Raw genomic sequence first — 23,057 nt, 5'->3', positions numbered from 1 at the left:
GCCTCTACCTCTCTGCTACTGAGACTGGCCAGTTTGATATGTGGGTTCAAGACTTGTGCTTTCCAGACAAGCTTTTTACCCCTAGTCCTGTACATATGCTTTAATGAGTTTTTAATCACGGTAAAACATAGTTTACTTTAAGGCTTATAATAAAGCCCACTTTTCTCTCTTCCTGTAATCTGTCAGTCCCTTCTCAGAAGCTATGTCACCTTCAGTAGTATTTGCCCTAAGACCTCAGTTTCATGTTTCTCACATTTCTGGTTATGCATTAGTAGCGAAGTCTTAGTTTATTGTCTTTAGACATTGGTTGACTTACAATAAGTGAAGAATTCTCAAATCAGTTTATTTTTGCCTTAAAGTGGTATTTACTTGTCTTGGGTTTTACACACACACCAGATGCTTGCCACCAGTTCTTCCTAACCAGCTTGGTTCTTTGTCAGTATTGGTTATTGTCTCTGTGGGAGTTCTGTTTTCACTTCTACTCCAGGGTATTCTTGAGGAGGGAGAAGTGAGATACATTTAAGATAGAAATAGAGAGGGGAGAGAGAAACACAGGATAGCTCGGGAGGGCCTGGATCCTTAACCACCGGCCCCTTCTGTCTCTTCTAAAGGGCTTTTTAAAGAAATGCCAGGGGTTGGGGCAAAAGACCTCCCCGCCAGCACAGCCAAGTGCAGACCCAAACACCTGGTAACCACACTTGTGGTCAGTCCATCTCCTTATGCAGCCCTGCTGGGTAAAGCAAGCTCAGATCTCACTAGGAAACCTTTGAGGGCCTCCCTTCCTGATGCAGAAGGCCCCCAGGCCCCTCAGACTGTACCTGTCTTAAGTCCTCCTTGATTGACCTTCCTTGCCTGTCATGGAGACATACTTTCCATCAAGCATACTCTGGCCTAGGTTGGAAGCTATCAAGAAGAAAGTTGCCCATCTTTGACTACCAGCCCGTGGCGGGGGGTGGGGAGAATACAGAGCTTAGCTCTGGCCTGGGTCCCTACTGAGCTTACAAACATCCACATCAATCTCCATGGCTGCCATACTTCCCTGTAAGAGGACAATAAAGATGGAATATCCTTTTTGGAATGGGTCTAAGGTGATTTCAGCAGTTTCAGCTGCACCAAGCCCTTTACCTGGATCAAAACTCTCCTAACAGATGTTCAATAAAACTTTCAAGAGACTATTTTGGTTCCCGGGAGAAAATAGTCATTTCAAAGTATCCACTCAAGTAAACAAAACCCATGCTAATTATAAAGATACTTTTACAAACTCAGTTGTGGGAGGCTTATTCCTTTGTGGGAGACCTACCCATTTCTAAACAAACAGGAGTGGAAACTTCTAGAAGACAGAAAAGCTGCTTTTTAAGATTACCATGAGTTCTTTTAATGATGCCAATTTTTCTTGGGAGTTTGAAGTCATAGCCTAATTCATCTAAGCTTGACTGAGAGTAAAATGCTCTCTTCTTAATTTTTTAAAGCTGCTTTTTAAGATTACCACGAGTTCTTTTAGTGATGCCAATGTTTCCTTCTATCTTAAGCACAACTCAATCCCATAAGTTTTTTTCACACCAGAAGCAATTTCCCAGTGTAAGAACTATATTCCCTTGTTTTCTAAAAGATTTCAAAGTAGCTTGTTGGCAAATGGTATTAGCATTTTAATTATCTCCTTAGAGGCAAGCTGTTCACCTGTGCTTAGTACTCAGGCGGTAAGCCTAAGCTAACATTGGAAAAGCATTTAGAGCTGAAAAAAAAAGTTTTGGGGCAGTATCACTATTTTGAACTGAAAAACTACATTTCCCATACTGCTGTAATGTTATATACTACATTTCCCAGACTGCCTTTCAGGTCTGGGAGAAAACTTATGTTAACGTGGTCTGTATTCATGCTCTTGCTTTTACCACGAGAGGTTTTTGAGTCAAGATTTTACTCTTTTACCATAGGAGATTTTTGTTCTCCCTGAGCTGGCATTGATAGGTGTATTTCCTTCACCTGACACTTTTCCTGGAGTGGACCATGCCCATTGGCCCACGTGCATTTGGACAGGCGTTTTGGTGCCAGAAGCAAAAACCCCTTGGGGCTTGGTCCCCTGCCTTTCTGGGTCAGTGAAAGAAAATGAAAGTACTTAGAAGTCTTTTCAGAGAGATTTTTGGGAACTTCAGCCCTGCCTCCCTCATTGTAGGGAAGATTTCAAAGCCTCTACTGTTTCCTCCACGCCAGCAGCCCCTCCCCTGTTCTCACACTGCCTCTGTTGCAGCTCCATCTTGGAGGAAGCTATCCCTGCTTCTGCTTTCTGCTTGCACTTTCTTGCTAGGCTCTAGCCAGAAGCAAAAACCCCTCAGGGCTTGCTCCTCTGCCTTACCAGGTCAGTGAAAGAAAATGAAGGCACTTGAACTAAAAGCTTTTTTCAGAAAGGCCTTTTCCCTGATAGAAAAGAGCTTTTTCAGAGAGGTGGTTTTTTGCAGCCCTGGACGCTGCATGGCCCCACCTACTGACTCAGGGCTTGCAGTCTAGTGGGCAACTGTTGCCGTGCCCACTGGCTTGCTTTGTACAGCCAAATTTACTCTACTTTTTTATGCTAGCAGTTTTCCCCAGGTCCCGCACCTCCTCTGCCTCAGCTCCACACTTGAGGAAGCTGTTGACAAATGCAGGAACCTAGTATCCCAGGAACGCACTGAAACTCGGAGGTGCTTGCTCCCTGGACCCTTGCTAATTGCTTCCTGACTGCTGGTTAGAAGCGGAGATACAATGCTAACAGTAAGAATTAGCAATGCTTCAGGGTTTTTTTTTTTTTTCTACACTAGAGCAGTTATGAGTGATTCTCCCATTCTGATAGATGTTTCTTCCAAGTGAATTTAATTTTTTGCCGCTACCAAAAGAGAAAAAAAAAATCTGAAAAAGAAAAGGTCTGAAAAGTTTTTAGATTTTTAGAGAGGAATATTGCTAAGTTTTTCCCAAGGAAGCTTTCAGTTTTTGAGGGAAAGATTATCAAGTTTTCCCCCAAACGTGTGTTCTCTAAACTTTTGACTTCACGGCCAAATGGAGACTAGTTCTGGTGGTACAATGTTCTCATACAGTGGCAGCACCAGCGGAGTGAAATGTTTTATTTCAATCGCATCTACCTCAGGGGAAATTCTTTCCTCTGCTTCTCAGGGCTTGATTCTAAGCTGTCCCCAGGCCAAAAGCTTCCATAAGAATCTTTTTTCCTGACCCTTCCCAGGATTTTGTGTTCATAACCCTATAGTTGGAAATTAAGGACATAGTTCCTCTGTCTTGTTGCTTATCTTATCTTAATTTTTTCTTAAACTATATTCCTACATTCTACTTTTACTCTAAATTTATTCCTACACCATATTCCTATATTCTACTTTATATTTTTTCTTTCTTACCCTAATTTTTTTTTCTAATTTTTATAGATAGAAATTAAGAGAGAGAAAAAGAAAAAAAACCTAGACAAAGATATATATTTGCTGCAGCTTCATTTTTCACTTGGGCATCTTTCAGCCACTTTACTTTCACTCGTGAAAACAGAATATTGCCATCTTCATTATACTACAAAACCGGACATGTCCAACTGCTTCCTACAGGGCCCTCTACCCCCCTTTCACCAAGTCCCTAGTCCCTGTTTAGGTGCCATCTGTGGGAGTCCCTCTCCCTCTTGACACAAGGGTACTCTTGAGAAGGGAGAAGTGAGAAATATTTAGATAGAAATATAGAGGGTAGAGGCACAGAAACACAGGATAGCTTGGGAGGGCCTGGATCCTTATCCACCAGCCCTTTCTGTCTCTTCTAAAGGGCTTTTTAAAGGAATGCCAAGGGGTGGAACAAAAGACCTCCCCCAGCACAGCCAAGCATAGACCCTTTCAAACCCCTGGTAACCATGCATGTGGTCAAGCAATCCTTTAATGCAACTCTGCTGGGTAAAGCATGCTCAGATCTCACTAGGAATCCACTGTAGGCCTCCATATCTCTTACCCAAGTGTACAGCTGTTTTTGAAACATTGAGATTATTTGGATTTGTTTCCAAGTCAGAGTCTACAGTGACCTCCTGTCTTCCCTGATGGCATTCTTGGATTGGTGTACCTTCTGTAGTTTCTTAGGGATGAATACAAAAGTGGTCAGTTATTTTAAGGTCTCATCTGAAAGCTAGTTTGACTTGTCAATTTCTGTGTAGAAAATCAAGTTCAGAATTAGACTTTGGACAGCTCAATTTTGAAAGGTTTGCTCTGTTCTGATGCATGAAATGCTGAGCTTTGAAATGAGTTTTTTGTCTTTTGCACTTAAAAATCTGTTACATAGTAGATCATGGTTAGAGGGCTGGGCAATCTGGAAGTAAGTTTTTCATTTTGTTGGAGCTACTGAAATGGCTGTGGGCCTTAGTTTTCTAGTTTCTTCCTTTGGAGACATTTCCTTAACACTTACTCCATCTTGTCTGTGGCTCACATTAATTGATTCACCTCGATTTAGTCCATGCTCTCCTCTTCCATTCCAGCTCTGAGCCTGTCCTAATCTTCAGCGATGGTAGGTTTGTAAGACTCCACTAGGCAAACCCAGGCACCTCAGTCTCCTCCCACTGTGTTCTCGTTGATTGAACTCTAGTGTTTTTCCCTGTTTTCATCTTGTGACTTTTATTCCTATGCTGCCTTTTTTTTTTTTTTTAAACTAGGGTTTGGAGAATAAGAAATAAGAATACTTAACCCACACTTGAGTTTACAAAGATGGAAACTTCCAGAAGTCATTGAGAAATTTCTGCTGATAAAGATATCTGGGAACCTGATGTGAAAAATGAGTTGAAAGCAATGAAGTGCTGTGGCTCAAGAATTGATTTTAAAACAGTCAGCAATGGGTGACGACTCTGGTGGCATTTACTGGATTTCCTGGGAATTGAATCTGAAAGAAATAGCAAGGAGTCCTTGAAAATGTCTCCAGATAGATCATTTATATGACCATATTTTCTTCTGATTTAAAATTCTTAAGCAGCGTTTCAGATATTCAAGAAGCTGTCATGTTCTGGTCAAGTCATTTTCTAGGATTCTAACTACAACCAGTCACCTTCAGACAGGTGTGATGGGATGCCACTTGTTCCTAGGCTCTGTATTTCCATTTCTGGAAGATTAATGCTTGAGGATTAGAGAAGAGGGGGAAAACAGTGATCAAGAAATGAAACAGGGCTTATGCATGCGATAGGGCATTTGGGACCAATTGGATAATTAGGAAGGTTTTGTCTCATCAAGGCAAGCTGATGAGGACATCTTCATCTTTTTTGAGCTTGGTTTAAAATGTATGACACTTCTGGTAAAAATTATCAATTATGTAGTCTTCTTAGTTCTCAAAATGAGAATTCCTGTTCCCCAGAAGTTTAATGATGTCCCTAAAGAAAACAGTGTAAGGAAACTGGAGCACATACTTCCAATGGTTTTGAAGCTGAGTAATGAGCAGGCGCTTGTGGCAAGGGAAGGCAGATCACAAACGACTGCAAGTCTGTTTCCAGCCTAACCGACCAGCCTGAGACCTGGCTCCTGCAGCTTGCGGGCGGTGGTCTCCTCTCTTACAGCCTTTTGTGTACACCAGAGGGCAGAGCTGCTTGATGTGGATGGAAGGGAAGGGAAATGGCTGGTTTTCCCAAGAAGCAGATATGTACCTAAGCTTAGAAGAAATCATCTTGGAAGGAATGATGAAATGTGTGATCTTTGCACTCACACTTTCTGTAGCAAATTGGAGGCCCAGGAGTCCCTGGACCCGCTGCTTGAGATCTTTAAAAGTCTCCCTAAAGGAAAGTGATGTGGGCTTGCTTAGTCACCGACCTGTGGCACACTGGGATATAGTGGACCTTTAGGCATGGGGCTCGGTGGGAGGCAGATCGTTGGGGTCACGCTCTTGAAGGGCATAGCAGGACCTGGTCCCTTCCTCTCCTTTGCCTCTTGGCTGCCATCGGACAAAGCCACTTGTTTCTGCTGTACCCACTACCATGTTTTCTCTTGCTGCAAGCCTGGGCCGGACTTAGTGGACTGGTATAAAACTTCACTCTTTATAGCAGCGGACTCATTTGGGATACTTTGACAACAGGAATGGAAAGCTAACACACCGGCCATCGTGCAGTTGTGTTATCACAGCTATTCTTCCTGTTTACTACAGCCCTGTGGTTGGTCTGGAGTCCCTGCACACCAGCTGTCACCGTGGTAGCGCCTGCCTCTGGCAGTGTACTTAGACACAGGAGTATACCATAGCAGAAGTGCTGGGAATGTGCTGTCAGCTGACCTAGCCCAGCCACTTCCACCGAGTAAGGACTTCTGACTTCAATTTCATAAGAACCTCATTAGTTACCAACTGAATCAAGGCTTGGTGGTTTGTTGTTTTAAAGCAGAAGTTTCAGTAATGCATGTCTAAAACTCTCAGACATTATGGTGGAATCTTGCATTGCGTGGCTAAATCAACACTAAATATAGACCACCAATTATGTGCTGGGTTTATGGGCCTCGTGGGAGCACTTGTGAGCAGCAGGAAGATCAAGAACCAGCTGCAGAATTGGTAGAAAGTTTTGCTGTCGTTGTTCCCGAATAGTTGTCTTTCCCAGGTAACTGAGCAGTTAGAACTCACATTTTTGTAAATAGTTTGCATGCTCTTCCTCACTGAGACTGAGCAATGGACTGCATGTGCTCTGTGCTTTTCCACTTCTCATAGAAAAGATGCAGACTTGATTTTAAAAATTGCTTCCTGACTCTGCAGAGTGAACTCGGGAGTGCCATTAACAAGCAGCCATGACTCACTCAACAAAGTGTCTTGTTAAGCTTTGAATTCAGTCTTAATTGTAAACAGTTCTGAGTTTGTAGCATGCAACGTGGTGTGAGTTATTTTTCTGTTTTGATACCAACACGTGCAGGGGATCACGCACAGTGATCCTTTTTTCTTTTTTCAGAGACAATTTTTATTTGTCAAAATATCTATTGGTAGAAAATCAAGCAATGATTAAATGCTAAAAGGTTCAGCTGTTAGCAGTGATCGAGAGCATAGGAAAATGAAATCACTTACGCGTCTCAGCTCCAGGATTAGAAAGGGCTCCATTAAAGGGATGCTGCTTTGGCCATTGGTGAGTCAGTGGGTCTGCACAGCGGAGTGGGACAAGAGGGCCGCGTTAGTGTGACATGGGTTGGGTAATGACACTCGGCACCAGCCCCGTTGGTTGCTCCCAAATGCCCTCATTTCAGGTGCCAAAGATAGCAACCACTGATGTCAACAGCTGTGGGTTCTGCTTTTCAAGACATGTGACCTTGTATCCACTTACTAGCCGAGTCAGGAGCCACGACTCACCTCCGTCTGCTTTCCTTACTGGTTTGTCTTTCTTTTTACATGCTGAGTACTGAAAAGGTACACTGAACTACACCTACTGACACTGTGAGCTCACTGCAAAGATTTCCTTTCAGAGAGCTCCATTATTTACTTGGGTTATCTTAGATTAAAAACAAACATCCTTAACAAATTTTATTAGAGATTTTAAATGATGTGTGTTTTGGGGGGAGCATGCCCATGCCGCAATGCTTATGTGGAGGTCAGAGGACAGTGTTGCAAACTTGCAGGAGTTGTTTCTCACTGAACTAAGTGAAGGAGATCGACTTCAGGCTGCCAGGCTGAATGCCGTCCCTCTATCCCGTACATTTCTTGGCATCCCTTTCTTAGGCTAGTAAATTTTATTAGCTGGACTATTACTCTAAAAATAGGGCTTTTTAGCAATGATTTTTCTAGCTAGTCCTCTACTTTGTAAACAGGCTTTTTTTTTTCTTTTTTGCAACAGCAATGACATTCCTGAGGGTGAAATGGGAGCTCGAGGGTATTAAATCAGATTCAGAAATGCACTGTGTCTCCGTTACCATGCTCGAAATAGAAGCTGTGTTTGCAACAATGATCCCACCATCTGACACACACACAGCCTTTTTTTTTTTTTTCCTGGTCCAAAAGAAAAAAAATAGAGTTTGGGATAATAAGGTGTACAGAGACGCCGAGACAGAAAGCGCTTTAGAAGGACGGTCGGGAGCCAGGCGCCCTGGCAGTCATCAACACGTGGACACGTGGAGGGCACCGTTTGTCTGCTGAGGGTGAGGTTTGCTCTCTGAAGCCTTTTCTCTCACCCGCTGCTGCTGCTGCTGCTGCTGCTGCTGCTGCTGCTGCTGCTGCTGCTTTCCATTCCCTCAGGACCGCTCCATGGCATACACTTGAAATTCAGTAATTTCAGTAGTTAACATGCCGTGGAATGTCTCAGTACATGCAGTGCATTGTACATTTTTTTCCAATTAAAAATTCAGGAAAATGGAAACACACAGTTTGAATTCATAAAAAAAACAACAACAGCAACAAAAAACTAGTGCATGACTTTCTGAGTGCAGAGTGTTTCTTAGCCAGGGATCTACAAATGTGTACCACTAAATTGTAGGTGCCACTGGGAAATAACTGGATTTTTATTATTTTAAAGACTTATTTTTATTATTGTGTGTGTGATGTGTGTGTGGGGTGTGTGTGTGTGTGTGTGGTGTATGTGTGTGGTGTATGTGTGTGTGTATGGTGTATGTGTGTGTGTGTGTATGAGTGGTATATGTGTGTGTGGTTTATGTGTGTGTGTGTGTGTGTGTGTGGTATATGTGTGTGTGGTTTGTGTGTGTGTGTGTGTGTGTGTGTGTGTGTGTGGTGTGTATGGTGTATGTGTTTGTGTGTGTGTATATGTGTGGTGTGTGTGTGTGTGTGTGTACATGTGTACGCACACGCTCATGTAGGCAGAGGTCAAGGTCAGATGTCTTCCTCTATCACTCTCCACAGTATATTTGAGACAGTCTCTCACTGAACCTGGAGCTCACTGTTTTGACTAGACTCGCTGGCCAACGAACCCCTGCGATCTGTTTGTCTCTACCATCACCCATCACTGGGGCTACAGACGAGCTGCACCCAGTTTTCATGTGCTGGAGATGTGAAGGCGGGACCTCATGCTTGTGCGGCAAGCACTTTGCACACCGAGACATCTTTCCAGCTTTGCATTAAAGACGCACTAGTGCAGACTTGCCTAATCCACTCAGGCTTGTCAGTGAGGAAATCGTGCTGTTGTGAGAGAATGTTACCTTATGTATAAACCTCAGCTTAAAAAGTGTTGGTTACATAAGCGATCTCAGTTTCTTGGAAGCCAGATGGAAGAGATCTGGTCCTGGTATTATCAAGATATCTCTCTTGCCAGGCGTACATGCCTTTAATCCCAGTGCTCCAGAGGCAGAGGAAGGAGGATCTCTCTGAATTCAAGGCCAGCCTGATCTACAGAGAGAGCTCCAGAATAGCCAGGGCTACATAGAGAAACCCTATTTTGAAAAACCAAAAAGAAAAAACAAAGATTCCTCACTTTGGGGGCTGGAGAGATGGCTCAGCAGTTAGAGCACTTGCTACTCTTGCAGAGGACCTGGGTTCAGATCCAACCAGCTACCACATGGTAGTTTGAAACTATCCCTAACTCCAGTTCCAGGAAATCTGTCTTTTCAGGCTTCCTTGGGCAACAGGCATGCATGTGGTGCACGTACATACATGCAAGCAAATAAAAAAAAGAAAATAAAAATAATAATCATATCTGTGTAGCTCTGACTGAGTGCTGGGATTAAAGGCATGTGCTACCACAACTGGCCTGGCAATAGAACCTTTCTTTAGTGCCTCTATTTGCTGAGGTTTTTGTCCTAGGAAGCCACAGCCAGTACCTAATGACTACAGCCAGTACCTAATATCTGAGGGCCAGGACTCATGCCAAACTGAAGAAAATACAAAAACACAATTAGTATTTTTACATTATTTACCGAGTGTATGTGGGAGTCCTGCTTGAGTGCCATGGCGTGCGTGTGGGGGTCAGAGGACCACTTGTGCTCTTCTGTTCTTTCATTCCACCATAGGGATCGAAGTCAGGTGATCAGGCTTGGTGGAAAGTACTGAGCTACCTTGCCAGGTCCAAGACTGCAATTTTGTGTTAAAATAGGAAGGTAGGAGGGCTCATGGTTATCTTTTGGTCCGTCTGCCTGTCTTTATGATTGTTTGTTGGCTAGCTTATTTTGTATATATAAGTAGCAGTTTTGCACAAAGGACTTGAAGCATGTCGGACTAGGACTCATCTAATAAGAGAGGCAATTATGAAATAAAAATCAGACCCGGGGAAAATAAGATGGAAGTGGGAAGCCGAGGAGGAGGAAAGAGCATTGAGGGTAAACATGTAAGAGCTGCTGGATGCTAACCACACATTTGAGTCTGGCAAGCAGAGGCCAAAGAATAGCCACTACAGTGGCCAACCAAGGACATACTTCCTTCTAGACACAGCCTTTCTAGACCCTAGCAGCGCGTTTGTGGACGGCAGCCTATATGCCTGTCCATCTTCCTGCTGCTCTGGCTTGTGCAGTTCCTCTGCTGCTTCTTCCTAACGGTGACGTTTTCTTTCAGGACAATGACTCATTCCTCCCAGGATGCTGGACCTCATGGCATCCATGAAGAAGGGAAACTCTATGTTGTGGATTCCATAAATGACTTAAACAAACTCAATCTCTGTCCGACAGAATCGCAACATCTATTCCGTATGTATGGTCCTGAAGTGTTTCAGGCTTCCATGGCTTTGGGACTTCCGGAAAACATCAAGGGCACGGTGGATGTGTTTCCTGTGGTGGGGGCAGGGTGGGCATCCGCAATCACTGAGTACTAGAAACGTTATTCATCATTAAGCAGTTTTCGTTTTATGCTCCCAATCTTCAAAGGATTATTGACTTTCTTGGCAAGATCTGAGCACTTCAAAATTCCTAACAGAAGCCAGGCATACTGGCTCATGCTTGTAATTCCAACACTTGGAAGGGTGAGGCAGGAGAATCACAAACTTCAGGTCAGCCTGGGCTATAATAGGTAGTTCCTGGTAGCCGGACTGCAGAGTAAGAGCTTGCTTCATGTCCCATTTTTTCCCTTTTAACTCCTGGGGAAGAACCATACACTGTTGGTCACTGGGCAGGGCGGAGGCTAGTGCTGGCCTCCCAGCTTGCTCAGTCCCTTTTGGCTGTCGCGCCTCTTGGTGACCAGGGTTAGGTTCGTTACCTTCTCTGCTTCCCAGGGGTCTTGTTTTAATCAGAGATTGCTGAGAAAAATGTTCATCACATTTACTAGTTTATAAAAAAAATCATTAAAATTCTGTTGTGCAAAAAGTCAACTTCATTTTCTACTTACAAACTACAAATTGTCCATTTAAGGTGTTAGAAGGGACATGAGAACAAAATGAAATCTCATGAACACAGAGTGTATCTTGTACCCCAAGTGTGAGAAACCCAGCCTCTCAGGCCCCCCAGGCCCCAGGCTGTCTAACTTAAATGATGAGAATTCAAGCTCAAGGGTTGATGTCCCCTTGCTATTCGCTTCGTGCACACTCTGAACTTATTGTCCACTTTACACCCCCATTCCGGTTCTCGTCTTTTTTTGAGTTCTTCCTTTTGTCGTTTTAACGGGTTCAGATCCTCGTCCACTTACAGCAGTAGGCATTGGTGTCAGCCTGTGGTGTGGCTTTGATGAGAAGGCTGAAGCTGTTGAGAGGATGGGACACGGGAGGTGCTTGATTAGATAATCAAGCAGTACAATGTGTGGGACCAATTCAGAGAGGAGGAGAAAATAGAATGTAATCCAGCCTCTCCCTACCCCAGGGGCTCACACCTCTCTTAGTCAACTTTATCTGAGCATTAGTTGGCACCTGAGAGTTACAAAGTAGCTAACAAGAGGCAATTCCCAGCACCAAGCGCTGGGAAGAGCCTCACTCTTAGAGCAAATCTATCCTGGAAATAGCTTTAAGGAACCAAAATACCACAGTGGCTCTGTTGTCTAATAAAGACCTAAGTGATTATTCTGATAATAAAAGCAGTTTCCTGAGAGACGCCACACGGTGTTAGGTCTTCCACACAGGGACAGCATCACTTACCTAGCTCCACTTAGACCACTTAGGAGATGGGCATAGAGCCTCCATCAATTTTCCGTTTCTTCTCCAAAGAATAATTCATGCCACTCGACTCCACAGTTAACAGTTTTCAAAGAACCTTTCAAACAGGTCCAAGGACATAGCTCAAGCCCACTCGTTCTTTGAATTCTAATGGAAAGGCAAACAGATCCAAAATTGCTCTTCCAAAAGCATCCCTAATGCAGAAGTCATTTTCCAGGCTGTCCAGGGGAAAAGTACATCCATCACATCTCTCTGGGTGGTTCCGAGACTCTGTTGCTTTGTCTCCTATTAGCGTTAGCGGAGAAAATACCGAACACTGGGACAAACGCAGGAAATGGAAACCGCGGTCTGTATTTTGTGGGGCTGCTCCTGGTGCTGACGGTCAGCCTCGCTCTGGTGTTCTTCGCCATCTTCCTAATAAGTAAGTACTTCAGGCAGGCTTGTCTGTATTTGTGTGTGCGTCCTTCATCGCTGGCTTCACAGCTGTTGCTTCTGGGGCTAGCTAGCACTTTTTGGCCATCAATTTCCAGTGAAAGCTTGGGGGAGACCCAGTGTCTTAAGGGCACCTTGTTGCTCCTGGGTAGGATCCTTGGGCACAAGTCCACAGCATGCTTCCCCAATGCCAGGTCACATTTATGTTAAATATTTATATAAGCTTTTAATTTGTCACTTGGAGGCCCTGCTGCCAAATTGTATGCAATTTATCCTACTTAATTTTATTCTTTTTACTCCATACATAGATTTTTTTCATTACATTTAGACATAGCATACATTTCCATGAGGTTTTGCACTCCCCTCATGCTTTCTCATCTGCATATCACCCCAGGGATCAGTTCAGGCAAGGGTTCAGGCTAATGGCCCGAGTCAGTACTGGGGATGTGAGGGCGGGTCACTTCCTCCCTGTTTGGTACTCTCTTCCGTCCTGTCTGCTCTTGGCCTGGGAGACACATGTCATACCCTTGATTGGTGACACAGAGGCTTGCCCACATCTGCTCCTCAGCACAGAGACCCCTCAGCGGTTTCATGTCAGCCTCCTGTCTCCTGTCTGCTTTGAGTAGCAGGAGAGGAGCTGCCTACCTGCAGTGTGTGTGTGTGTGTGTGTGTGTGTGTGTGTGTGTGTGTGTGTGTGTGTGTGCTCCTCCATCAGAGCCAACACAGTTCCCTCTCAGACGACCTTTTTATACTATTCTCTTCCACACCACCGAAAGCTACAAGGAGGGTCTTTTAAAAAATTTTTTATTTCATGTGCATTGGTGTTCTGCCTGCGTGTATGTCTGTGTGAAGACATCAGATCGCCTGGAACTGGAGTTACAGACAGTTGTGAGCTGCCCTGTGGGTGCTGGGAGTTGAACCTGGTCCTCTGGAAGAGCAGCCAGTGCTTTCTCCAGCCCCAGAGAGGGTAGTATGTTTAACGCCATCTTGACCGGAAGCTTGGGTCTTCCAGCCTGTCATTCTTCTGCCCTTTCCTGCTTATGGTATCCGGCATTTTTTTTTTTTCTTTTTAAGACAGGATCTCACTACATAGCCAAGGTTGGCCTTGCATTTGAGATCTTCCTGTCCCAGCCTCCTGAGATCTGGGATTGCAGGCACGTGTCACCATGCCTGCCTTGCCTTCAGCAACTTTAAATGAGAACTGTAACTCCATGTATTGTCTTTATTTAAGTTCCTCTAGGAGCAGAGGAGGTGGAGGTGTTATCATGAGAACACTCCTTTGGGTCTCTGAGGCTGGGTGTGTAAGAAGGCGTATTGTGTGACTTTTCCTGTGGAGACATGAAAAAAATGTCTATTCTCCCCAAAAGAAATGAATGCACTTCAGCCTAGCTTGGTGAACCGATGAGTTTATTGGGATTATTTATACTCCCGTGCATTAAAGGTGTATTAGTTACTTTTCTGTTGCTGTGATAAAACACACAATAAAAGACAACTTAAAGGGAACTTGGGGTTTCTAAAAGATCTCTTGGGAGATGCACAGTAGAGCCTCCATCAGTTTTGATCACCCCTCTGGGGTAATATGCAGATGAGACCTAGGATTGTGGGAGCATACCATGGACTTGTACCCAAGGACCCTGTCCAGGAGCAATAACGTGCCCTTAAGACACTGGGTTTCAGAGGGATAACAGTCCATCATGCTGGGGAGGCATGGTAGCAAGCCACGGGCATGGTGGCAGGAGCAGGAATCTGAGAGATCACATCTTTCATCACGAACATGAGAGAGGGAACCGGTGCTGTGATGAGGATCTAAACCCTCAGTGCCCACCCCTTTGCAGAATATTCCTTTACACTGTGTGAAGATATGTCACTGTGGCTGGTTTAATAAAGAGCTGAGTGGCTAATAGCTAGGCAGGAAGAGTTTAGGCGGGACTTCTGGGGACTTCCAAGGATGCAGCTTTTTCAAGAAGATGCTGGAGGGGGCTTCCTGGTGATGTAAACTGCCTCAGAGGTACTCATGTTTGGTTCATGTGTTTGAACACTAGGTCCATTGGTGAACCGTTTGGAGATGTTTAGATGGTGGAGGACTCAGAGAGGAAGTAAGGTGGGGTCTTTAGCTGGACTCAGAGGAGGCAGCATGAGCAGTACAGAGAGATGAGATAATGAACCACGTGACAGAATGCAGATTAAAATAAATGGGCTAATTTACATATCTGAGCTAGTTAGGAACAAGGCTAAGATATAGACTGAGGTTTAATAATTAATAAGAAGTCTCCATGTTGCTATTTGGGAGCTGGTGGGACAGAGAAAGACTCGTTATACACCTCCAGTGATGTATCACCTCTAGTAAGGCTCCACCATCTAAACATCTCCAAACGGTTCACCAATGGACCTAGTGTTCAAACACATGAACCAAACATGAGTACCTCTGAGGCAGTTTGCATCACCAGGAAGCCCCCTCCAGCATCTTCTTGAAAAAGCTGCATCCTTGGAATTCCCTGTATGACTTGTAGGAAGCTCCGCCAGACACTCTCCTTTTCCCTGGAGTTGTTCACTGGTTCTTCCTTCAAGAGGAGTCTTGTGAATCCTGTAGCCTGCTGAGTTTCCCGAGCCTTGAATGTTCTGAGCCTTCCTCTTCCATCCAGACAGGAATGTTTCAATTTGGAGGAAATAGGTAGAGGACACTCCACCTCTTCCTCTGGCCCTCCTCTTCCTCCTCTCCTGACTGTGGCTGTCACTGCTCCTCCTTTAAAAAAACAAAGGTTTATTTTCTTTATGTATATGTGTGTGCAGATGACCTTGGAGGGTAGAAGTGACCAGTTGAATTCCCTGAAATGGTAGTTACAGGTGGGACAACGTGAGCACTAGGAATGGAACTGTGATCTCCTGCTTGAGCAGCAACCACTGAGCCATCTCTCCAGTGCCCTTCCAGTCGCCAAGCTCTTTCTTCTTTATACCCCCTCTTCTGAGATGTTCTATGTGCCTTGGAGGGGGTGAAAGGGCATTTCGTTCACATCTTTCCAGGAGAAGCCATACAACAAGGATGGTGTTTAATTCCACACACCCCGCCCCCCAGCTTATGTCCTTTTCTGCTTAGAAGCACTCAGGCGAGGTATCCTTGCGATAATGTAAACTTGTAGCTAGCTATTGACTCGGGGAGGGTCAGCAGTTGAACCCACAGGGCCAAAAGACAGTATATTCTTATTCTGAAATGTTAGCCCAACATAAATGAGACATCTGCCTGTTGTCCTGCCGTACCTAACTGCAGGTAATGACCAGTTAAACTAGCCAGGTATTTTAGATATGTCTATAGACAATCAAGCAACCCAAAGGAAAAACTCTCATCTACAGGATACGAGGAAGAACAAGAGAAGTAACAAGTGTTATAGATGAGGTATGCAGTGCTAGGGACCATGCGCTGAGTACTTGAGGGCTGTCTGTCAAATACCTTCCAACAACTGTGTAGTCCAGAATCTAAAAAACATTTTTTTAAATAATACTGCGGAGTGAACCTAGAGTTTTGTGCATTTTAGGTAACTTTTCTACCACAAAACTGGATTGCTAGCATCCTCTTTGCTTTTCATTTTGAGACTCACTAGATTGCCTTAAACTCACTGAGTAGCCCAGTTAGGTTGATGAACTTGCAATCCTCCTGCCTCAACCTTCTGAGTAGTTGGATTTACAGGATGACATTACCATGCCTGGCTAGGTCCTATCATTATCTCTAGTTTACTGTTGATGAAACTGAAGCCTCATATGCTCAAGTTGATGGAACTATTCAGGACTCAGAGGCACTGACGTAAAATATAAGGCAGGATGTGAATGTCACTGTGTCTATTTTTTAGAAGACTTATTTAATATTTCATGTGGATGAATGTCTTGCATGTGTGTATGTATGTATACCATGTGCATACATGCCTGGTGTCCGCAGAGGTCAGAAGAGGGCATCGGGTCTTCTGAACTGGAATTATAGATGGTTGTGAGCCACAGTAGGAAGTGAAACTGGGTCGTCTGCAAGAACAGTAAGGGCTCTGAACTGCTAAACCATCTCTCCAGCCCTCCTTAAAAGAGGACTTATTTGAGGGAGACATGGTGGAACAGGCTTCAGCATGTGGGAGTTAGTGGTAGAAAGATCAGGAGCTCAAGATTATTCTTGGCTATACAGTGAGTTCAAGGCCAGTCTGGGCTACATAAGACTTTGTCTCAAAAAAATAAATAGGTGCTGGAGAGATGGCTCAGCAGTTAAGAGCACTTGTTGCTCTTGCACAGGATGCAGGTTCAATTCCCAGCATCTATGCAGTAGGTCTTAACTGTTGGTAACCCCAGTTCCAGAGGATCTGATGTCTAGTCTTCACAGGTATACACATGGTGCACAGACATTCAGACTAAATGCTCACACACACATGAAATAAAACAAATCTAAAAAAACCTTTAAAAATAAATAGATAAAACAAAAAGGAGTTATTTGGTATTTGCCTCAAATGTTTGTTTTTACTTTGCTTTTGGTTTTGGTTTTAAGACAAGTCTCACTGTGGGCCACGATGCTCTGCTCAAGTGTTTTATATGGAGGCCAGGATCACACTGAGTAAGAAAAGGAAAAGTGAGGTGGGGAAATAAGAGGATCTTTACACTGGCTGGGATGGCACACACTTGTAGTCCCAAAGCTTGGTAGACAGAGATGGCCGAACATGAGTTCAAGGCCAACCTGAGCCCCTGTATGAGAAAAAAAATGTATATTTTTATTGTACAAGTAAGCATCTTGGGCCAGAGATATTAATCTCATTATCTTTTATGTGCATATGTATATGTGTGTGCATGTCTGTTCGTGTGTATGGAGACACAGGTAGATGTTAGCACCCAGAGAATGTCGTTTTCCAGAAAGAGAGAAAGCCACTTCTGAGAAAGGGTCTGGAAATGAGACAATGTAACAATCACTCCTGAGGAACTAACCAGACACACTGGCAGCCCCTGGCACATTCGTCTCAGCCAGAATCTTACAGAGTTGCCAGGGGTGGTCTAGCCTGGCACCGGGAGGTCATAAGTAGGGTTTACGAGCCAGGCAATTCTTCGGTACTCTGGGTTTCCAGGATGATGGCGGTTTGCAGACGATGCCTCTCAGCACTCAGCTGAGCCCTTCACAGGGTTCCCTCTGCTGGCTCGGCTGTAACAGCCTGTTTTCCATTTTGAAGTTCAAACCGGAAACCAGATGGACGACGTGTCGAGAAGACTGACAGCTGAGGGGAAGGACATAGATGATCTTAAGAAAATCAACAGCATGATCGTAAAGCGGCTCAACCAACTGGACTCGGAACAGAACTGAAAGAATTTTTTCCCTGAGAGTGGCCACGGATACCTGGATACACTTGCCTCGATGTACGTAGGTCAAGGACTGAGAAAGTGGACTTCTTCAGGCAGCAGATCTAATCTGTTACACCGGCTGGTTCAAGGATGGGAATCGCTCCTAGGCAAGGCGTTTAGAGATGGCAGCCGGGAAGGGGTGGACTTGATTCAGGCTCATTTCTGCTAACCAGTTGCTTCAGCTTTGGTGGGGTTAGGGTGGTGGGTGGCTTGCATGGAGAAGAATCGATAGTAAGAGCTCTTTAATGCAACTACTTATAGAAAATGAGCTTGGTGAGAAGACTTCCAGTGTTCTAGTGTAGTCTGTGATGCCTCAGGCGCCTGTACGGATTCCTACATCGGCCTGCGGTGAACCAGGCGGTCCCTCTTTTCGGAAGCACACCTTCTTCCATTCGGGTGACACACTCTGATGACAGCTTTCGAGCGCTGTTGTCTGCTGATTGCTGGAGAAAACATGGGTAGTGATGTGTGTGTGGTAACGTTGAGGGACAAAAGAGAAAGCCTAGACTGTTGTCTGAGCTCCTGCTTTGTGAAAAATCATCGGACTCTAGAGACACTCCCATGCAACATAGGGAAAGGCAATCATGTCTATTTATGTATAATTTATAAGCCTGCTAGCTTTGTCATGGAAAAAAAAACCCTCCTTGGCACCTTGCTCATGACTTTGGGAGAAACTGGCTAGGTTTGTAGTCTTTGCTAAATTAGAGTAGAAAATTGTATACTTGGAAGCTTTCTTGTTTTAGCACATAAGAATAAGGTATGCTGTACATGACAAAATGAGGCAAAATAAGTGAGTTTGAAAGTATGAGTTTTTATTTAATTAAAATACACTGTTGTGAGTCAGTTGAAGAAGGTATTGCAATTTGTTTTTGTCATTTTGGTTTATTCAAAACATTTGAGTTTACTCGAAAATGAGGCAGATGCAAAAACACATTTTGAATAAAAGTAGATGATGGGATAAACATGAAAAATTACTTTTTTTACTTATTTATTACTTTTGCACTAAAATATTTATATTGCATACTTTTTCTTAAAATTGATCAAGATCATGCAGAACATTAAAAATATAAAATTTTGACGTGGGTGGTGGTGGCACATGCCTTTAATCCCAGCACTTGGAAGGCAGAGGCAGGTGGATCTTTGTGAATTCTAGGCTAGCCTGGTCTACAGAGCGAGTTCCAGGACAGCCAGGGATACACAGAGAAACCTTGTCTCAAAAAAACCCATACACACACACACACACACACACACACACACACACACACACACACACATACACACACATATATAAAATTTATGTTTACTGGAATTTTTTTTTGTCTTTTTGTTTTTTCGAGACAGGGTTTCTCTGTGTAGCTTTGCGCCTGTCCTGGATCTCACTCTGTAGCTCAGGCTGGCCTCGAACTCACAGAGATCCACCTGTCTCTGCCTCCCGAGTGCTGGGATTAAAGGCGTGCACCACCGCCGCCTGGCTTTACTGGAACAATTTTATTGACCTATTATAGCAAAGTCCTTTGTCATAAGGATTTATTGTAAAGTCGTTCAGAAACCAGAGGACCTGATGCAGCAGCCTGAGAATGCTCCCTTCCCCTGCTTACCCTTGCGTCTTCCTTTCTACTCACGAAGTGAACACTTTTATGCTCAGTAATAAACAATCTTTATTCCAAAACATTGTGCACTTTACAATGTAAAGCATTTAAAAATCATTAAAAAAAAAAACCCCACCTAGGTTCTGGGGATCAAACTCATGCTCACAAGGAAGCACTTTGCTGACCGAGCCATATCCCCGGCCCCCGAAAATCAGTTTATTCCTCTTTTTAGTCCTGCTTGTATTGTTTGGATGGAAGGACCCCCTCCAGCATTCACAGTCTGAAAACTATCCCAGCTTGTAGCACTGTGCGCACAAATCAAGAACTTGTATTGACCTATTAAAAGTTTTGGTGGGGCCGGGGAGGTAGCTCAGCAGGTAAAGGCACCGGCCAAACCGGATGACATGAATTCAATCCCCAGAACTCAAGTGATGTACTTCTACCAGTTGTCCTCTGACTTCCATGGGCTCATGTGTGCATAGGTAGACGGACAGACAGACAGACAGAGAGACAGACATGCATGTTCATACACACACTGTAACTTAAAAAAAAATGTATCAGCTGGTCACATGGAGTCTGACTGCAGCAGACCCCATCAGATAAGGACATAGGGCTGGCAATCCAACTCACTGATTCAATCCTGGCGTCACTACTGTGACTTTGGGAAAGCAATTAGCAAAATTGGACGCCTATACAGCTTATTTCACAGTATTATCGTGAGGCTGAGGAGAGGTGACAGATATGGAGGAATTAAAAGTGTCTGAAACAGAGTAAGCACTCAATGAATGCTAGTTTGTGTTGCAGTTATATTATTGTTAAAATAATGGGCATAGCATTATGGAAATAAACTAATGTGTTTAAACCTCTATTGGTAAAGACCTAATTATTTTTGAATGCTATGTAAGACCATAGCATCAGATGTAGGATGCAAGGGACTATTTCAGGAGGTGACTGGTGCAGGAGGGTTTCTTGTTTCTCTAGCTATTTAGTCTGGAGACCATTGGGGTCTGTGGTGGTCTGCCTGAGATGGACTCAAGACCTCTTCCCACTGGACTCATAAATGACTTGACCACAGGTGTGGTGGGAGGAGGGAGCCAGAGTATTAAAGGCAGAAGAGCAGACGAGAAATAGAAGGGACTGGTGGCAGGTCTTGATGGGAAAAGAAGGGAAATTTTAATATTCTTTCATGCCAACATATATCCTTCTGATGTCCTTTTCCAGCTGGGATTGGAGGATGGCACATGTCTTCTGACACCAACTCCTGGGATATGCACTTTATCTTTAGCCGTGAGGAGCCTGGCAGGGCCCTCTTTCAGACCTTGCCATGGCAACAGTAAGCCTGGACCGGCCCAGTCTCACCACGATCTGTGTGACACCTGAGACCACTGGGGTGTGGGGCTACCTCTAACTAGGAGGGCTATGTAGCCAGAACTGTTGGTGGTGGTTGCCAATCTCCAAAGCATCTTTATTAAAACAAATGAGAGGGCCAGGAAAATACCATGACAGCCTGCCCTAATGACTCAGTTAAGAACTAGGCCTTGGTCCCTGCTTTTTGGAACCAAGCAAGCAGTTTCTGAGGAAGAGCCACCAACAAAGGATAATCAATCTCCAACACCCCTGACAGCAAGGACGAGGAGGCCTGGTGGCCTAAGCTGTAAACAGCCTAAGGTGATAACCAAATAAGGACAAAGCCTGGGACTTGTCCAGGCCTGCCCCCAAATGGAAAACTATAATCCTGACCAGCTCCTGACTACCCCTGGCCAATTAGAACATGTTAGCATTTAGGCACCTGTACTGGCCTGCCCTTAGGGTCCTGACAGGACATATCCTCAGCTGCAGCCACTAAGAGCACCCCTGTGCACTTTCCCTACATTTCCTTATAAAAGGCGGGCCTTGCTCACCTCCCGTCTCTTTGTCTTTTTCTTCCTTCACTCTCATCCCCAGGGACTGGTCTCTGTCCCTTCTCTCCCCTCCCCTCGATAAACCTCTCATCTGGGCCCTCTTGTATGGAGTGACTCCTTCCCACCGTTTTTAAAATACAACAGAACACACTAATATGACCACCACTCGCTTGAGCCAATCATACCTAAAGTGACCTAACTGCCCTAGGTCCTCCCCTTGGCTGTGCTCACACATCCCTCTGCAGTCCTCGCCATCTTGCCTTCATATGGGATGGACAGCCCCAGTATATTGGACTAATAAACACTCTTGCTAATTGCACACATGGATGATGGTCTTTTATGGGACTTTTCCAGGACCCTAACACAAACAAAAGGACAAACAAAAAACAACAATAACAAAGATAAGCAGGTTTAAAAGGAGCACAAATCTTGGGCTGGAGCAATGGCTCAGCAGTTCAGAGCACTGCCTGTTCTTCTAGAGGACCAACGTTTGATTCCCAGCACCCATGTGGAGGCTCACAACCATCTGTAACTCCAGCCCAGGAGATCTGATGCCCTCTTCTGGCTTCTGCAGGCACAGCACACACAAGGTACATAGATCTACATGCAGGCAAAATACCCACATACATAAAATAAAAATAAACCATTTTAAAAGAAATGTGATCACAATATAAAAGTGGTAATTGGTTAACTGAAGCCGGTGATAGCCATACATTGTGACTTGAGGGAAGGAAGCATTCAAGTTGAAAAATAAAACCCAACATGTTGAAGATAGCGAAGATGGGCTGAGTAGTTAGAAAGGGTGACTTTCTGAGTAGAGACTGCCTTGCATTCAGTTCAGATTTTTTTCCTTTCTTTTTAGTATGTATGTACGAGTATTCATATGTATGCATTTCTGTATGTGTGTCTGTAGAATGGAAGTGAACCTCAGGTGTTCACTCCTGCCTACCGTGCCCCGCCCAGCTCACCACACCCAGAGGCTACTGGGGTGTGGGGCTACCTGTAGACCCTGCCTACCTAGGGTCTCTCAATGGTCTGGAGCTCACCACGTAGGCTTGGCTGATGGGCCATTGAGTTCCAGGGATCTTCCTGTATCTCCACCCACAACGCTAGGATTACAGGTATGCCACGTGCCCAGGTTGTTGGCACAGGTTCTTGATTTTGAGCTCAGGGCCGCATGTTTGCATGACAAGTGCTTTTCGGACTGAGCTAGCTCCTCAGTCCTTTATTCAGTTTTCTAAAATAATTTTTAAAAATGCCTAGGGACCTTTCTGTAGACACTTGCTTTTGGTCAACTGTTTGAAGAGGAGGATGAAGGCGAATCAGGGTAGAGAAAGCAGCTGTGTCACAGAATAGAGAGCCAATCTGTAAGTATTTGGTATCTTTCTAGGTGGAGGAAGACAGAACTATTTCACGGTATGAAGAATGAATGGGGCTGTGTCTTAGTTACTGTTCTATTACTGTGAGGAGATACCATGGCCATAGCAACATATAAAAGAAAGCATTTAATGGGTGATTTACTTACAGTTTTAGATGACCATGATCATCATGGTGCTGAGCAGTCCAGCATGGTGCTGGAGCAGTCGCTGAGCATTTACATCCTGGTCCACAGGCAGCAGGAAGAGAGAGACAAATGTGGATCTGGCATGGGCTTCTGAAAGCCCACCCCAGTGACACTCTTCCTCAAAGGCCACACCCACTCCAACAAGGCCACACCTTTTAATCTTTCTAACCTTTCTCGAATACTTCCACTCCATGGCAGATAAAGATTCAAATATACGAGCCTATGGGCCCATTTCTCATTCAAATCACACAGGCTGCCGG

General features: G+C 44.4%; 1 protein-coding gene across 4 annotated transcripts; it reads left to right on the top strand.

Moving 5' to 3' along the window:
- The first annotated feature begins 2,240 nt into the window (after positions 1-2,240).
- Lsmem1 (leucine rich single-pass membrane protein 1) lies at positions 2,241-21,552 on the top strand. 4 transcript variants are annotated; one of them, XM_052738376.1, is made up of 5 exons: positions 2,241-2,353; positions 10,435-10,565; positions 12,249-12,377; positions 17,575-17,758; positions 20,554-21,552. In XM_052738376.1, the coding sequence occupies exons 2-4, from the start codon at positions 10,439-10,441 to the stop codon at positions 17,703-17,705; spliced, it is 387 nt and encodes a 128-aa protein (XP_052594336.1). In that variant the 5' UTR covers positions 2,241-2,353; positions 10,435-10,438; the 3' UTR covers positions 17,706-17,758; positions 20,554-21,552. The 4 variants fall into 4 exon arrangements, with proteins under 4 accessions (XP_052594336.1, XP_052594339.1, XP_052594337.1 ...); XM_052738377.1 differs by lacking the exon at positions 2,241-2,353 and adding an exon at positions 2,392-2,745; XM_052738378.1 differs by lacking the exon at positions 2,241-2,353 and adding an exon at positions 4,653-8,078.
- The last annotated feature ends 1,505 nt before the right edge of the window (positions 21,553-23,057 follow it).

This window comes from Peromyscus californicus, unplaced genomic scaffold (assembly GCF_007827085.1).
Source record: "Peromyscus californicus insignis strain IS unplaced genomic scaffold, ASM782708v3 Scaffold_15__1_contigs__length_86483966, whole genome shotgun sequence".
Classification (NCBI taxonomy): domain Eukaryota; kingdom Metazoa; phylum Chordata; class Mammalia; order Rodentia; family Cricetidae; genus Peromyscus; species Peromyscus californicus.
The sequence above is the reverse complement of the archived record's forward strand: the minus strand, read 5'-3'. Positions and strand labels throughout refer to the sequence as shown.

What these genes read in the sequence shown, in the direction of transcription:
- Lsmem1 (XM_052738376.1), top strand. Translation starts at nt 10,439, where the DNA reads ATGACTCATTCCTCCCAGGATGCTGGACCTCATGGCATCCATGAAGAA. An exon ending in AGAATCGCAACATCTATTCC is followed by an intron (nt 10,566 to 12,248) that starts GTATGTATGGTC and finishes GTCTCCTATTAG; the next exon opens with CGTTAGCGGAGAAAATACCG. An exon ending in CTTCGCCATCTTCCTAATAA is followed by an intron (nt 12,378 to 17,574) that starts GTAAGTACTTCA and finishes TCCATTTTGAAG; the next exon opens with TTCAAACCGGAAACCAGATG.